A 16660-nucleotide genomic window follows, 5' to 3' on the forward strand; every position below is an offset into this window, starting at 1 on the left:
TAAAACATTGGAAGTTGTCTGAGAGTTGTGGTATGTTTATTTTATCTTATTGTCATGATTTCCTGATGAAAAAAATTAACTCACACTGCCAGAGAAATGGAATTTCTGTGATCTGTTTCTTTTCTTAGCCCAGACTGCCATTCCCCCGCAAACATCCTCCTTCTCACCCTGCAACCTGATCTTACCTACCCTCTATGGGAGTGGTCTGCTCTGAGTGTACTAAGGTGAAGATTTCTTAGGGAGCATTGGTGAAGAATAAAGGATAAATTATCTGAAGGAATTTATCTTTAGCTGAAATTTCTGGACACTGTCTGGGAGTACAAGTTAGTTAAAACAAACTATGTTTACCTGGAAATAATTTTAAAATGCATATTGAAATTTACCTAAACCAGGGTTGAAAATCTGAAGTGTTTTTAATGCAGTTTCTTTCGTCCCCATTAACAGAGAAATGCCAGCCACTAGGAAAAACACTCAAACATAGAAAAGCTGTGACTTCAAGAAAAAAACACCTCAGTTTATACGTGGTCAACCCTTAGAATAGCAAGAACAAAGCCCACTTTGATAATACTTTTGTGCTATTCTTAAATACTGCATTATGATACCCAGACAATATAGTGTTTTGAGCTCTATAAGTACATATTCAAGAAATCTCTATCTTAGGTATTAATTTAATATTTCAATCCATTTTGTTTATGTTTTTAACTTCCCTACCTATTATGCATTATTTGATAGGAAAACACTGGATTCTTTTTAACATTTGATTCTAATATTAACACCGGAAGAGCTGTAGTCGTTTGGGTGTTATATTGAACTCCTTTGGAGCAGGTGCTTGTATATGTTTATATAAAACATATAACTATATTAATAGCATTTAATTTTTTATAGGCAGGTATCTCCAACAAAACCTGACATATCTGTTGCTGAAAGAAGAATCACAACAGAAAGAACTACAAGGTAGGGCCAACATACAGTTGTTTGTAAATTGCGGTACAATTATTATAAGGCAGGAGTCCCCGACATTTTTTATATTGCAGACTTTGGGTACAATTTTCAAAAACATCTAAGTGAGGTAGGCTCCTAATGGGATCACATCAATGTGAACTAGGCACCTTTTTAGTTTGTGCCAGCAAGGTCTACATGGGGCAGTTAGAGTGCAACATGTTAGAGCACCCTGCAGTTCATACCCCCTGTAGAGCACACTGCAGCACTGTGCAGACCAGCTCTAAGTCTCTTTAAAAGTCAATGGGACTTAGGATCCTAAGTTACTTAGGCCTGGTCTACACTGGGGGGCGGGGGGTCGAACTGAGGTACGCAACTTCAGCTACGCAAATAGCGTAGCTGAAGTCGAACTACCTTAGTTTGAACTACTTACCCGTCCTCACGGCGCGGGATCGAAATCCGCGGCTCCCCCGTCAACTCCGCCACTGCCGTTCACGGTGGTGGAGTTCCGGAGTCAACGGGAGCGCGTTCAGAGTTCGATATATCGCGTCTAGATGAGACACGATATATCGAACTCCGAGAAGTCGATTGCTACCCACCAACCTGGCGGGTAGTATGGACGTACCCTTAGGCATTATTGAAAACTTTATCTTTCATCTTAATAGTGAAACTGTCTCTTGGAACATTCCTGATTGCTCAGACCAACTTGTCTCTTACTGATGATCAAATAACATTGGTGTGGCAATTAAAGTAATTACATGGAAAAGTAATAGTCAGAAGCTATTTAATCTTGCTTTAGCTGGCTTTTTATGTTACTTAGCCTTTTGAAACAAGCAGGAGAGTTGGAATCATGTGACCAGCAAGCTCTCCCTGGAGAACAGTTTAAGAATCACTGCTATATGGAAAATAATAGTCATATATATCCTATTCTCTCCCATTCCCCCCCTCCACTATATTCTTGAATACTTAAAAAAAAAAAGAAAAACCATCCCATTCTCTGTCTTTAGGGATTACATCACAAAGCAATGGTGGGGATAAACTGAGTGTCTTGTGTAATCTCATGACTCCAGGAGCTGCACCTTTAGGAAAAACACTAAATATCAGGAGATGCAGATAGAATCATGAGTTGGTAACCTGGTGGCACTAGCACTATTAGCTGATTTCCTCCTACAGGCCCCCGTCACCAGGGGCGGCTCTAGGAATTTGGCCGCCCCAAGCACTGCGGCACACCGCAGGGGGCACGCTGCCGGTTGCCGGTCCCGCAGCTCCAGGGGACCTCTTGCAGACGTGCCTGTGGAGGGTGCACTGGTCTCGCGGCTCAAGTGGACCATCCGCAGTCATGCCTGTGGGAGGTCCACTAGAGCCGCGGGACCAGCGCACCCTCCGCGGCTCTGATGGACCTCCCGCAGGCATGACTGCGGAAGGTCCGCCGGAGCCGCCTGCCGCCCTCCCGGCAAAATGCCGCCCCAAGCGTGTGCTTGGCGCGCTGGGGTCTGGAGCCGGCCCTGCCCGTCCCTATTCTGTCCACCCATTCTGTTCCCCCATTCGCTCTTCCTCCCTTCAGCAGCTCCTGCTCCTCCCGTACTTCCTGTCCCCCTATAGTCCTTGTCTCCCTTGTCCTCCCCAGTACCCTGTCCCCTGTCTCCCCACCCTCCCATAGGTCCTGCCTTGTTTCCCAACTGCTGCCATGGTTCCTGTCACTTCACACATCCTCAGAAGCCCCTCACCTTTCCTGCCTGTGGGGCACTCATGTCATGTCACCAATGCTACCTCTTCCCCTTTCTGTTGCTCTTCATGTCTGAGAAACTGCAGGGCAATTTGAAAGCAGCCAACGGGGAAGGCAGAGAGGCCATCTGCATGCTTCATCAGGCACCACAGCAGCCCCTGGGGTGGCAGCAGTCCAAGTCCTCCTGCTTTCTAGAGAACATTCATTCTGGGATGCAGGAATGCGTGAAGGTCTGCCTACATACACTAGTGTCACATGAAATCTGTGACACTTGACATGTCTTCAGTTCCAGGGTCAGGGTTTAATTAAGACAAGATGTAACAGGTGCCTGACTCCCATTAACTTCAATAGGCTTTGGATAAGGCCCCAGGTGAGTTAGAAACAACTAGAGCTATGTGTACACTAGAGACTTACAGCAGCACAGCTATCAGCATAATTAAACCATCCCAAATGAGCAGCAGTAGCTATGTGGGTGGGAGAGCATCATCATGAGATTGCCTTAAAAATAATATATTTTTTATTCTTTTAATCCGCCTTCTCTTTTTTGAGCCTTCAGGTTTATGCTTTCAAGCATTTCTTTACAACCAGGAGCTAGAAACTTACTTTTCTTTTAATGAAAGCTGAGATTCTCACATAATCAAATGAATCCAGGACCTGAAGCTTTAAGAAAAACATTAAATATCATGAGACTTATGATAAAATAGTGAGAGTTGGCAACACTGTGTTAGTTGCCATAAATATATCAGAATTACTAACATAACAAATTTAAACTTATCAGTAATTCTAGAAGAATATGTAGATTCCCTATTAATAGCTCGTATGTAATGTTAGACAATTGATGTTGAATGTCCTCTGACTCCCTCGTGCTAATTTTGTTTGATCCTTAAAGAAGACAAGATCTTGGTGATCTCAAAGTGAATCCCACAGCTGACAAATGACAAGGGGAAATCTTGCAAAGCCCTTTGTCTTTATCTTTTGCTAAATGATGTTTGAAGATAGAACTGTTTAATATACAGCTATTGGAATTTCAAGTAATAACACACATGCAATACTGTGCACTAAGAGAATGAGATTGGGCTCTATAGGAAGTCAGAGGGGTATTGTAGTGAGAAACAGCTTTATACTTACAATCCATCTCTCATTTCCTTCACAAATCAATGATACAAGATATTAACCTAATTAAAGTGTCCAGGCAATGTTAGGATTGATTTTAGATAGAGCTGTCTGAAAAATTTTACATTAGGAAATGCAGTTTACTGAAATGGAAACATTTTTGCAGACACATGTTGAAATAGGAAATTATTATAATATATTACATTATTTTATATTGCTTCAACATTTTTTAAATGAAGTGATTCAGTGTTACTGAAACTAAATATTTGAATAGCTCTCTAATCAGAATTTGTTTGGAATTTTCATTCTGCAAGAAATATTAAAATTTCAGCTTTTCTTTCCTATTTGGAATGAAAATATATTTTGACATATGAGAATTTTCCATGGAACAGAAATTGTGTTTTCCAACCAGCTGTAATTTTATGGAGAGTAAAATGAAATTTTGAAATGTCAGACAATGGAAGTGTTGTCTGTCAGCTAGAGACTAGAGGGTATAGAATGAGTGGGTTTATCCAATTAACATGTCCCCCAGTCATAGCTGGACATGCTGTCCCACCAACACAGTAAGAATTAAATCAGAATCCTGGTGGTCCAGAGAGGTGACTGGTCTTCAGTACAAGCCAATGCTGATTAGCTTCTTCTAGTTTATGCTATGTTTTTTTTCTCAGTGGGGGCTCATTCTTGCATACATCATAGTAGTATTCTGCTGATTTTATGATTCAGTAACCTCATGGTTTAAAGTTCATTGCTGGCTAAGAACCATGCAATTTTTTTGAAGTTATTGAAGTAGGGGGTTTTTAATTGTGATTATGAGTGCTAAGAAGGCATTTACCCTTTTGACTCATATGTTAGGTGTAGTTGGTTGTTTCTAAAACATAATCAGGTGTTGCTTGGGTCAAATGGAAAAACCTGAAAGGGTATATATTTACTGGTTGTATATTACTGAATTAGTAATGTAGGCTTTCAACTTTGCCATCAATTTAACTCCATCTTTCTTGAAAAATGTGTCAATAACCTCTTTACTTTAAGCAAGTCCTTAATTTTAGCTAATGGACAGTTGTATGTACCGACTGTGACCTGCTCTGGTTTTCCTTTATCTTTTATAGGAGCCAAGATCTTGATGATCTCAAAAAAAATCCCACAACTCACACAAATAACAAAGGGTAAGTCTTGGAAGCATCTCAGTTTCTATTTTACTGATGCAGTTGGTAGTGTATAACTATTGGAGTTTGAATAAAAGACTAATATTAAAATCCATAAAGTCCTTAAAGGACTAAAAAGTAGCACCAGCTGTTCAGAAGTACAGGATAGCATTAGAATGAAAATAATAGCAATGATGAAATAACACTTACGTACTATTAACTAATCAGTCAACACCCAGGTGCTGGAAGTAGGGATGCTGGGGGTGCTACTGTACCCCCTGGCTTGAAATGCTTTCCATTATATACAGGGTTTAAAGTTTGGTTCAATGTCTCTCAGCACCCCCACTATACAAATTGTTCCAGCACCCCATCTCAGGAGGCTTTTTTTTGGTGTGTGTATGTGAATCCTTTGCACCCCCCATGCATGTTTATAGCTGCCTCAGAGTTCATCAGTGTCCAATAGAACTGCCTATAGAACTTTAGATATATTTTGTAGGGGATTAAACAAAATTTTGAACAACTCAGGGTAGGTCTACACTTACCTGCCGGGTCGACGCGTAGAGTTCGACTTCTCGGAGTTTGAACTATCGCGTCTAATCTAGACGCGATAGTTCGAACTCCGAACGCGCTCCCGTCAACTCCGGAACTCCACCACCTCAAACGGCGGTAGCGGAGTCGACGGGGGAGCTGCGGACTTCGATCCCGCGGCATCTGGACGGGTGAGTTGTTCGAACTAAGGTAGTTCAAGTTCAGCTACGCTATTCGCGTTGCTGAACTTGCGTACCTTAGTTCAACACCCACCCCAGTGTAGACCAGGCCTCAGAATAGCTGTGTTTGCTAGAGACAGAGCAGAGTTAAGCTGTTAATAAATTGTCCCACATTCTAAAGGGATTTACTTGTGTGTTGGACCTCAATGTCAATAGAGTGAGATTTAGACCAAGGTCCTTGTTGTCCATAAACCGTTTTATGGAATGAGCTAACAGGAAGCTGCCACACTACTTTGCTAGTAGGAGCTATGCAATGATCTCCACACTCAGGACCCAAATTTTGCCTACACTTACAAGGATGATGCTATGTTACAGTTATGCCCTAAGTTTATAGCTATGATGTAACCTCATTATTTTGCTCCCGCTCCCCCGCAGTTTGGGCATAGTTATAACTCCCTGAGCATCAGTGCAACTATATCCAGACCAAATTTGTAATTTAAAGGGAAATGTAGCTTTCATATTGGGTCAGAGCCCGAGACACTGAGGCCTGTATCTACAAAGGTACTTAAGTGTTTAAATTCCAATTTTAAGCTCCACTGTGATCCACAAAACTTCTGCTGAACCCTGTAGATGCCTACATTTTCAGGGTAGAAGTTTTCTGCCTCTGGGCATGCACACTGCCACTTCCCTCTAGGTACCCAGATACCGTCTCCCACCTATGCCTCAGAGCGATCCACGAACTGGGGAAAGATAAGCATCCTCCGCCTAACTTGTGTGCAGGGCCCAATCTGGTAGGTGTGCTCACAGGCTGCCTACTGGATCAAGTCCCATTCAAAATCTAGAAGGAAATAGAGGTCATGGTGCCCACCTTATAATGCTTAGCTTAATGGTTAGAGCACTCATCTGGGATGTGGGAGGCCCGGGGCCCCAGTTTAATTCCCCCTCCCATCCCCTCCCCAGCAGAGGGAGACACAGGATTTGAACAAGGATCTTCCACCTCTCAGGAGAGTGCTCTAACCACTGAGAGGATTTTATTTTCTATTAATGAAACTCAAAATGCTCAGCAAACATCTGCTTTAATAAATAGTAAAGATGGGGGATTCTCTCCTGGAAACTAGTGTTTGTCAGGCAACCAGGATAATAGTGCAGTGTAGTCAGCAATCTCTTACTTGTGGAAAAATTCTATGCTTTCTTCCTTTTTAAAATGTAAGTCCATTTTCACTAGGAGGGTGGTGAAGCACTGGAATGGGTTACCTAGGGAGGTGGTGGAATCTCCTTCCTTTGAGGTTTTTAAGGTCAGGCTTGACAAAGTCCTGGCTGAGATGATTTAGATGGGGATTGGTCCTGCTTTGAGCAGGGGGTTGGACTAGATGACCTCCTGAGGTCCCTTCCAACCCTGATATTCTATGATTCCATGATTACATCCTAATAGCTAATTTATAGCTGAATTGAAAATTTTGACTGACACTGAGGTATATTTCATTTTCACAGAGGCCAAGATGAGCTCATTGAAGTAAAGGCTCCTGTGGAGCAAAATAAAAATCGGTGAGACTTAATTCATAGCTCTGTCTTACATTCATTGAAAATTAAAATAGTCTGTAGTGATGGAGCATTTTCCTGTGCAGTACTGTGCATGGGAATGTTCCTTACCAATGTGAGTATGTAAACATTTCAGATCTTTAGAAACACATATAAATTTATTTATAAATTTGCCTAATATAATTAATATATAACTGTATTTATTTATTTATTTTTAAAATCAGAATACATTACTCCCCTTAGTGCATGCAAATATCTTGGTGTCACAAAGAAGTACTTGTAGGTGTATTAAGGTATTTGATAGTTTAAAGCATACATCAATGCTTTTAGGATTCCTGGTCACTTGAGCTGTTGAAGTCTTGATTCATTTCATGAAACTGAATTTAGCAGTCAGTCTTTCAGGGAAAACATTCACGGTATTTTGTCTTCATTTAGAGAGAATCCTTCATTAAACTTTATATCTAAATGGAACCCCTCCCCACGCTAAGTATTTAAGAAGGATTAGTAATTTCAGTAAATTAATAATTTCAATCCTTTTCTTAATATAAAGGTGTTCACATCACAAAAGTCCCCATCAAGATACTACCCTGGCTAGCCGTTTCAGAGAGGCAAAGACTGAAAGTATATAGAGAATGAACTTCTCTCTCCGCTCTTAAAGGAGCTCTGCCACATCAAGGGTGAGGCACAATGGAGGGCATTGCTTCGTACTACATGCTGTGCATGTAAAACACTGAAATGGAGGAAGATTCATTTAGTGGAGAATCCAGACCTTGGCAATCTCACTGCAACAAATCAAACAGCAGGCAAAATAACCAGTGTTCAGGCTCATGATTATCACTTTCTCCCTGAATGTAACTTTTGGCAGAGTTATAGCTTTTGACATACGGTTATAGTGGCCTTTTGTTTGAGCTTCACTGTAAAAAAGAAAATCATAAATATTGTTAGCATTTCCTATTTAAATCTCTTTATTAGGTTGATGAGGTTAAGTTTTATGCTGCTGTAGAATGTCCTGTTTACATCCATGAAAACTCTAGGAAACTGGGATACTTATACAGGAATCTTGGTGCTGCTTGGTGTGTCTATCTAACTCTAGCTAGTCATTTCTAATGCATCCATCACCGTATTACACTGAAACACATCCATGTGGCTTGTTCCTGAACTGAAACAAAACTCGAATTTAAAAAAAATAATAATAACCTCAATATTGATTCCTTATTTTTTGTTGTCAAAATCTGTATATCTGTTCTGTGCTGGTATTTTAAAGTCCCCATTTAAAATGTAATATGTATCAAAAAATCAATTGCCAACATTGCAAAATATAGATAACATAAAAACCCCACCATCAACACAACAATTTGATAGTAGAAATGAAAACTATTAATGGGAACCTGACAGAGTTTGGCATTCAATTAATAAGAAAAACATGTAAAAGTTTGGATGTGTATCCAAGTCTACAGAGGGCCCCAACAAGACCCACAGCCTTGTATCCCCACACAATCCCCTTGCCACAACAGGTCTTGTGATAAACTTTCTTTTCCAACATCTCCATACCAAACTAGCTGCTGTTGTCATCTTGGCATGAGGTTCTGTGGCCTTTTGGTGTCTTTAGTGGTCTCATTTTCAGATTCTGTGTATGTATTTGTGCACCCTGTCTGGTGGAAGCACAGCCTCTTTATCCCCCCACCCTCCCCAGCCCTCTCCCTCTTCCCCTGTTGCCCTCATTCACAGACCCACAATGGATTCTTCTTGCCCCTCTCCTTGCTGACCGCATACCTGCAGATGTCTTGTTTTAGTGTGGGTAGCGGTCTGTATAGCTTTCACCCTCCTGGTGTCTTCAGGGCAAGAGGGCTAGGTGGTAACTCCTTATTAGCTTCTTCAAGGATTAGGGAGCATTCAGTGAGCCCCCTGAAATGTCTGATAAGGACTTCCTGAAATTATCAAGGAGGAGTAGTTGGTAAAAAGCCAACAAGCTCCTTCCCCAGGTAAGTGACACCACTGGGCGTTAGATAGGTGGTGAGAGTGGATGTGCCAGGAAATGGGCTTGGACAAAAGTATGGAGGTGTGTGATGACCAAACTAGAGCCAGTACTAGCTCCAGACAGAAAATAGACCCAAACTACTAAGATCAGTTTGGATCTGGGTCGTCTTCAGCTGAATAACCCTTTCCAAAGTTTAGGAGTGGGGGGGGTGGTGGTGAATAAAATGGTTCTTGTTTTGGCCCATCCTTTATTTGGAGGTCTTGGTCCAGTTGCCAACTGATAAATGTCCACATCACAAAACCACCATCACAAGGCACTAATTGGCAACCTTGTCACCACTCTCATTAGAGTTGCCAGGGACTGATTGGGGATGGACACTAAACAACTGGCTCACAGCCTACAGATGGTCCCTCCAGGTCACCATAGAAGCTGTATGAGAAAACTTGCATGGTTGCTGCCACCACAGCTTGACATGTCTGGGGGAATGAAGAAGGGTTTAATCTGCTGGGCTGCCAATCTGCCACATTTCATGACCGCTAAATTCACACCCTTTTTAAAAAAAAAAAAGGAAAGAAAAAATGTCGCTTGTTCACTTTCTAATGTTAGTAACACAGGGCCACATTGTGCCTTCAAGTGTCACTGAAAGTGGTCTGACTGTGCATGATTTAAAAATATACTTTGTGTCAAATCTTTGTCTTGTCATTGTTTTTTTTAGGACAACTGAGAAACCTTCTGATTCTGCTAGTGCTCCAAATAACCGATCTAACACAAACTACTCTTATGACAGAGGATCCAGGTGCTGTAGTTAATGAGTTACAAAGTTTAAATAAATAAATAATGCCTCAAGCACTCTTCCTTACACAAAATCCAGGCAAACAGGCTTTATGCATGGAAGTTCCATGGAGACTGGAATCCTCCCACCAGCCTGTGGAGTGGCAAGGGAAACAAAAGATATATTTACTGGCTGGGCCCTTACATTCTCTGCCCCACCCAGAAACCGCCTTCCATGCTGCTATGGATAGAACCTCCAGGTCACACTGCTCCAAGGTACATGGTGGGCAGAGACACCTTGTGTCATCTCTCACCTTTCTCAGCAGAACTGAACTGAGTTTTCTGCCTTACAGGCCATGCACAGGCTGAAGCAAATAGATTTTTTTTAAAAGATGCTTCCCTTTCAGTGCTGGAGTCTCTTCCTTTAGCTAGGATCTGTAACTACAGACACTTGTATTGTAAATCTCAGTGAAAACTGGTCAAATTTTATGCCCTGGATACTTGGAGAAAGTAACAACTTGCCACTTATTGAAGGGTAGCAGGAAAGCAGGTGAAAATAAGAAATAACATGTTTTTCTGCGTGACGTCATAACAGGATTATCAAATGATTAAAAATTTTTTGACAAATAAACAATGTATCATTCTGCCTGAATGAAAGAACACTCTGGATGAGGAAATGAAAGCCCCAGTGATGTGATATTTCTGTTTAAACAGGAAAATGAGTATAGTCACTCTTCAGGAGCAAACAGCACAACCATATTACTAACACAGGGCTAGACTGTGCCTTTAAGCATGGTCCTGTGTAAGTGGCAGTCCATAACTTCACATCCCTAGGAGGAATAAAGGAAAGGAACTGTGACTTTGAACCATAATTCTTTGACTCCTCCTCACTTGCTCCTTGTCAGGGAGGAGAGTGGAAGAATTCTGCTACTGACCTTTATCCATAGCAGTGCAAGATGCCACTCAGTAGTGAGGAATGGGAGGTGCATTGTGTCAGCTGGAGCCAAGGCTCCACCCATCCCTGCCCTCTCCACCCAGAAGGAAGAACCAGGTGTACAGTCCTGGCTCTTCTTCCTACATCTGCAACAGGAGCTAAGGGTTCTTGCTTACTCTTACACTTGTGCATTGCCACATAGGCCTGGGCGACAATTTGGCCAAGAGTGAAAGGAAACAACTTCAGGACTCAGAATAAATATTCAACACACACATTCATCAATATTTTGCAGCTGGCGTACAATTTCACAGTTGTCATGGCTTTTGTAACATTGTGACTAGCTTTGAGTAGTGTAATGGAAATAAAACAATAATAGCAGGCAAAGAGTGAGCTACAGCATGTAGTGTTGTTCCCTTTAAACTTGACAGAATGTGTACCCTTTACTGGCACTGTGAATAGAAAGGCAGATTTAATTCATTAAAAGTATTTAAATGAAGTGAAATGTCCTCATATGTTGTTCTATCTATTTTTACATAATTCTCGTCTGAAGAATGAATAAAGTATTTTGCTATAGGTACTGCAAGACCAGGTAGCAACATGGCAAATTAAGGAGAGAATGGCAGGATTGAAATTAAAAAAAAATTCTTCCTAATATGGAATTTCGAGGGGGAAGAGGGATTGGATTTCATCCCAATGTTCATTATTTTTGTGCATTTCCATTATATGTAGTGAACAGTTTCCTGCTATCATATGAAACAACATACACTCATTTGCTGACTGAGGCCCTGGGCTCCCTGGAACTTTGTGAGGGCAAGATTGGAGCCTAAAATAACCAGTGAAATTCAGGCTTGGGAATTATCCTTGTTATTTACAGCCTCTCATGATTGTTTTGTATTTATATACAAAAGATTTATATAATCTTTTTTTTTAATGTAGTTATACATGTGTTTATGTATTTCAGCAATAATACTTCAACCAGATACTCAAGTCCAAAGGACAATGTTGTGTACACCAGGACATATGAGGAGACTAGGTACTGGAAAGATTTTTTTCTCAATGGTTTTTATTTATGTAATAATTCTGAAAATACCAGTTTAAGCATAAACAATGTTATTTTCAGGCATAGTGCACCCAATATGAAAATTATGTTGAGTACTGGATGCTGTGACAGTCCACACCCCTAGGGTTAGGGCAGCGTGGCCTAGCGGCCAGAGGCTATAAAGCAGCCCTTTGGGGCAGGGCAGCGTGGCCTAGCGGCCAGAGGCTATAACATTGGGGCACCCACTAAGGGGTGTGGTGGCCTCAGTAGGGGAGGCCCAGGCCCACCCAACTCCACCAGGCCCCAACCGAGGGCCCTACCAGTGGTGTAGCAACTTCTCATTGAATCAGCGGGGGCGGGGTCCTACCGAAACACGCTGAGGTTTCCCGAATGGGAGGTACCACTCCATCCTCCTCCCTGGGTCACTCCCTACCAGAGTCTGCATTGGGGTGTCCCATGAGATGTCAGGTTTGCTGTGGTCGGCAGGACCAGTCACCCCTCCAGTCACCAGGGTGCAGGTGGGTCCAGGGAGGCTCTGATTCCCAGCGTAGTCAGGAGCTGTGGCTAGCCCTCTGCAGGAGCTTCCCAGACAGGTTCTTCCCCTGCAACCTCCAGCCCAGAATGAGCTGGGCTTCCTCCTTTTATACTGCTAGAGCATTTGGAGCATGCCCAGTCTCGCTGGGGAGGCGGGACTTCCACTGTCAATAATATGGGCCTAGCCCTGTCTGGGCTATTGCAGGGTAAGCAGACCCCATCACAGATGCATAGTACATATAGTGACATCTCCATCCCTGATTTAGTTTTAAGGTTTGAACTTTCATAACATCCCAATATCAGATTGGGTAGATTAATGTAAGGTTGTTGGAGGGCAGATTGGAGAGAAACAACTGGAACAGCAAAGAGTTCAGAGAGGCCAGGTACAACTGAAAAATACAGATACAAAAATGCAGAGATGAACAGGAGACTCTGACTTATATGGATGTTTACACATGCATAGCAACCTCTCTGACTTGGCCACTTGTGATTAAAGTAAAGACCATTGCAAGCTAAATTCAGACCTGGTTTGCGGTAGCTTGATGTAAAGCAGGGATCGGCAACCTTTGGCACGTGGTCCGCCAGGGTTAGCACCCTGGCAGGCCGGGCCAGTTTGTTTACCTGCTACGACAGCAGGTTCGGCTAATTGCAGCTCCCGCTGGCCGCAGTTCACCGCTGCAGGCCAATGGGGGTGGTGGGGAGCAGTGGCCAGCACATCCCTCAGTCCATGCCACTTCCAGCCGCCCCCATTGGCCTGGAGTGGTGAACTGCGGCCAGCGGGAGCAGCGATCAGCCGAACCTGTGGATGCGGCAGGTAAACAAACTGGCCCAGCCACCAGGGTGCTTACCCTGGCGTGCTGCATGCCAAAGGTTGCCGATCCCTGGTGTAAAGCAAGGCACAGGTTTCTCAGTAAAGGGAAGCTCACTGGAGAGAGGTTGCAATGATGCAAGGCAACCACAGCCTCTCCTCAAAAAGCCAACACAGCCTGAAAAGTAGGTAGCACTAGGTGAGCAAAGTGTTACGGTCAGTGCAGACTGTGGGATGCAGTTCACTGTATCCCTTTGGGGCAGCCTCTGCCACCTGGGCTCCTGTGGAGTTTTCTAGTGCAAATTAGAGATGTCCTGCCATGGTGGAACTCCCATGAGAGTCTGGAAGTCTGTGGCACAGCTAGGCATGGAACCAGGATTTCCTGAGTCCCAATCAGTGCCTTAATCACAAAACCACCCTTACACTCTCTGAAAGAAGGCATCTAATACAAGTAACCACTACTGTAAAGTTATTTTTAACTGTATTAAAAAACAGTGATACAAACTGTAATTATTATCTTATGGTAGTACCAATGTAGTCCTAAGGAAATAGGGTCATTAAGTAAGTTCAGAAAAGTTCCAAAACTGTGAATTTGCTTGGCAGGTTGACTTTCTTACCTGCCTCCCAACTGATAGTTATTGCTGTGCTCAATGAAATTATTCTTGACAGTAAAGTAGCCAGAACAAGCTCTGTTAAAAAAAACCTGAACATTTAGCTCCCAAAATAGTTACATTTGCTACAGTATTTCCTGTTGTCAGTATAAGGCACTTTACAATTACTGTGGTAACTAGACATACCATTCTGTAATAAACAACTTTATATTTTAATGGTGCTCACTGTACTTCTAGGGATACATCACAATTTTAGCAAAAAGTGATTGGCTAGTACTAAAAGGGCAGCTCTTCTAGCACTGTTGGAAAAACATGGCATTTCTCTGGCTCCTGATGCTTTTTCTAACATATGCTTTAGTTCAAACAGGAATTAATTCAAGGGAGTCCTCTGGCCTGGGTAATACAGGAGGTCAGACTAGATGATCCTGGTGGTCTCTTCTGACCTTCTGACTGATCAATCTATAACATTTAGATCACAGGCAGTCAAAATATCCGATTTCAGATTTTGCTTGATGGGTTTGTGATTTCAGTTTGAAATGCTAAGGAATTATAAAACAGCACAGCATAAAACTTGGCATTTTGTTTTAATTTACATTAAACTGAGATTTATTTTCTCAACTGAGTGTTAAAAAAAGACAAAACACATCTCTCGATTTATTTTTACCATGTGACCACTGCTTCGGGTATGGGTTAGCATTTATGAACTGCACATTTTCCTTATTGCAGTAAAGCTTTGAAAAGTCAAAAGTATTGCTTGCTAACTACGAATCATTCACTGCATTACAGCAAATCACCCAATGATGCATATGAAGAAAATGTCACTGGAAAGTCTATCAAAACTGTTTACTCTACTTCTGATCGGTAAGTATCTATGAATAGTGCAGTGTGCTATTGAGGAACACAGACATTTTACAATAGCACCCATATCTACAGACAAACAAGCACAGCAGAAGCTACCACTAGTGTGATCAGACTGTCTACTCAGACAGGCCTGCCTTTCAATGGAACCTTGCCATTTCCATGGCCTTGCGCTCTGCATTGTAAGTTACATTACATTAGGGCTTATCTATACAAACAGTCAGTTGGCGACCAACTGGGGTGCAAATCTACCCCACACTAGCCTGCTGCACACTAACGGTTTGTGTGGATTCTCCTGCCATGCACTAAACATTCCCTAGTGCCCTTTGATCTACAGATCCACACAGACAGTTAGTGCACGGCAGACTAACGCAAGGTAGATTTATACCCCGGCCTGCGATGTAGCCATCCTCCTAGTCTTGCCACTGCTGACATTTACCATCTTTAATAAAACAATGGCCAGTGCTTTAGGTGATAGAGTTGGTGCTGAGCTTCTGTATATATCTCCTTTTGGCAGATGTTGGTTTTGCACAATTCTCTTTGCTATAGTGGAGACAGAGTCTGTAATGAACAAATGTTCATACTACAGAGATGGATAAATAGGCTGATTCGGGGGTGGGAGGTGGTGTGCAGTTAAGTTTTATTTTTAACAGTAGGTAAGATATTTCCAAGTACAGAGGGAATACCTGCTCAAATCAGTAATACCTCACCCATCAATAAAATGAAGTTTTTAACTGTGCCCACTATTTTAAATTCAGATAATATTCACATTCCCATTATTTGGGAATAATCACATTCAGAAAAACTCATAATGAAAATAGGGCTAATATGTGAATTTTTAGGGGTGTAGCCTGATAGAGCAAACAGCAGCAGTAAATGGGAATGGATACAGGAGCATAACAGTGTGTGTGAACAAAATTAGTTCAATTTATGCAGCCTGCGCAGCAGCAGCAGCAGATGAGGATGTCTAGAGAAAGGATTGGGAACAATATGACAAGAAAAGAGAGAGAGAACTGAGATGATCCAAACAGTACACATGTTAATTTCACAGCAATGAGAGCAGGAAACTGCTTCCAGCTGCTTCTGCACCAAAACTCAGTTCAAGAGTGGGCACTTGATTGAGAGTCTAAATCCAACCATCAAGTTGCTGGGATTGCTTCTCTGAGACATTAAAATCTCCTAATCACTAGCTTCCATCCCTGCTCCCTCAACTTAAGGTATGTCTGTACAGCAATTTCTTGAGCCAGTGTGCTAAAAATAGCAGTGTGGCTATAGTGGCATGGATGGTGGTTCAGGCCAGCTGCCCGAGTACAATCTCATCTGTATGACCCCCCAGGTACATATTCAGGTAGCTAGCCTGATCCACCACCCATGCTGTTGCAGCCACACTGCTATTTTAGTGCGCTAGTTGGAGCAGAGATACTGTCTACCTGTGCTGAGCAACACCCTCCCAGCTGCTGGGTACACTAGTGTTCCTTAGTGTGCACACTCCCAGGGAGCCAGCAACATAATATGTTCTGACTTCTATTTAGAATCATTCAGCTCACCAAATAAGGCCAGTATTCTTTCTACTTGGTAAGTGTGTTAATCAGGTTGCCCATCCCTGCAGTGCATACATCACTACCATTAATTAGAACACGGAATATCGATGCATCATTATTACATTCTTGACTGATGTGCTGTATACTAATCCATTCTCCCGCTTGATTTCAATGGTAGCTGCTTTTCTGACAGCTGATGTTATATTATGTACACACAGGACTATAATTGAAAAAGATATGTGTACATACTGCCGGAAGCCACTGGGTATAGATTCCAAAATGATCTTAGATGCCTTACAGATTTGCTGTCACTCAACTTGCTTCAAGGTAAGAAGGGGTTACACTTCCTGCCATGAAATATAAATAAAAATATATCCTGAACAACATGAATTATATTACATATATCATAAAACAATGTGT

The 16660-nt window shown here is 42.2% G+C and overlaps 1 protein-coding gene across 4 annotated transcripts in view; it reads left to right on the forward strand.

The window, feature by feature from the left end:
- The window catches only part of SCEL (sciellin), a 125464-nt gene that overhangs the window by 105418 nt on the left and 3386 nt on the right, over positions 1-16660 (forward strand). For 3 of the 4 annotated variants that reach the window (XM_039519741.1, XM_039519723.1, XM_039519715.1), the window contains 7 exons: positions 886-954; positions 4885-4941; positions 7119-7172; positions 9860-9940; positions 11811-11882; positions 14628-14702; positions 16459-16567. In XM_039519741.1, coding sequence (XP_039375675.1) covers positions 886-954; positions 4885-4941; positions 7119-7172; positions 9860-9940; positions 11811-11882; positions 14628-14702; positions 16459-16567 — 517 coding nt within the window. The remainder of the gene's footprint in view (positions 1-885; positions 955-4884; positions 4942-7118; positions 7173-9859; positions 9941-11810; positions 11883-14627; positions 14703-16458; positions 16568-16660) is intronic. The other variant, XM_039519731.1, reaches the window with a different exon arrangement.

The sequence above is a fragment of the Mauremys reevesii genome, linkage group 1 (assembly GCF_016161935.1).
Source record: "Mauremys reevesii isolate NIE-2019 linkage group 1, ASM1616193v1, whole genome shotgun sequence".
Classification (NCBI taxonomy): Eukaryota; Metazoa; Chordata; order Testudines; family Geoemydidae; genus Mauremys; species Mauremys reevesii.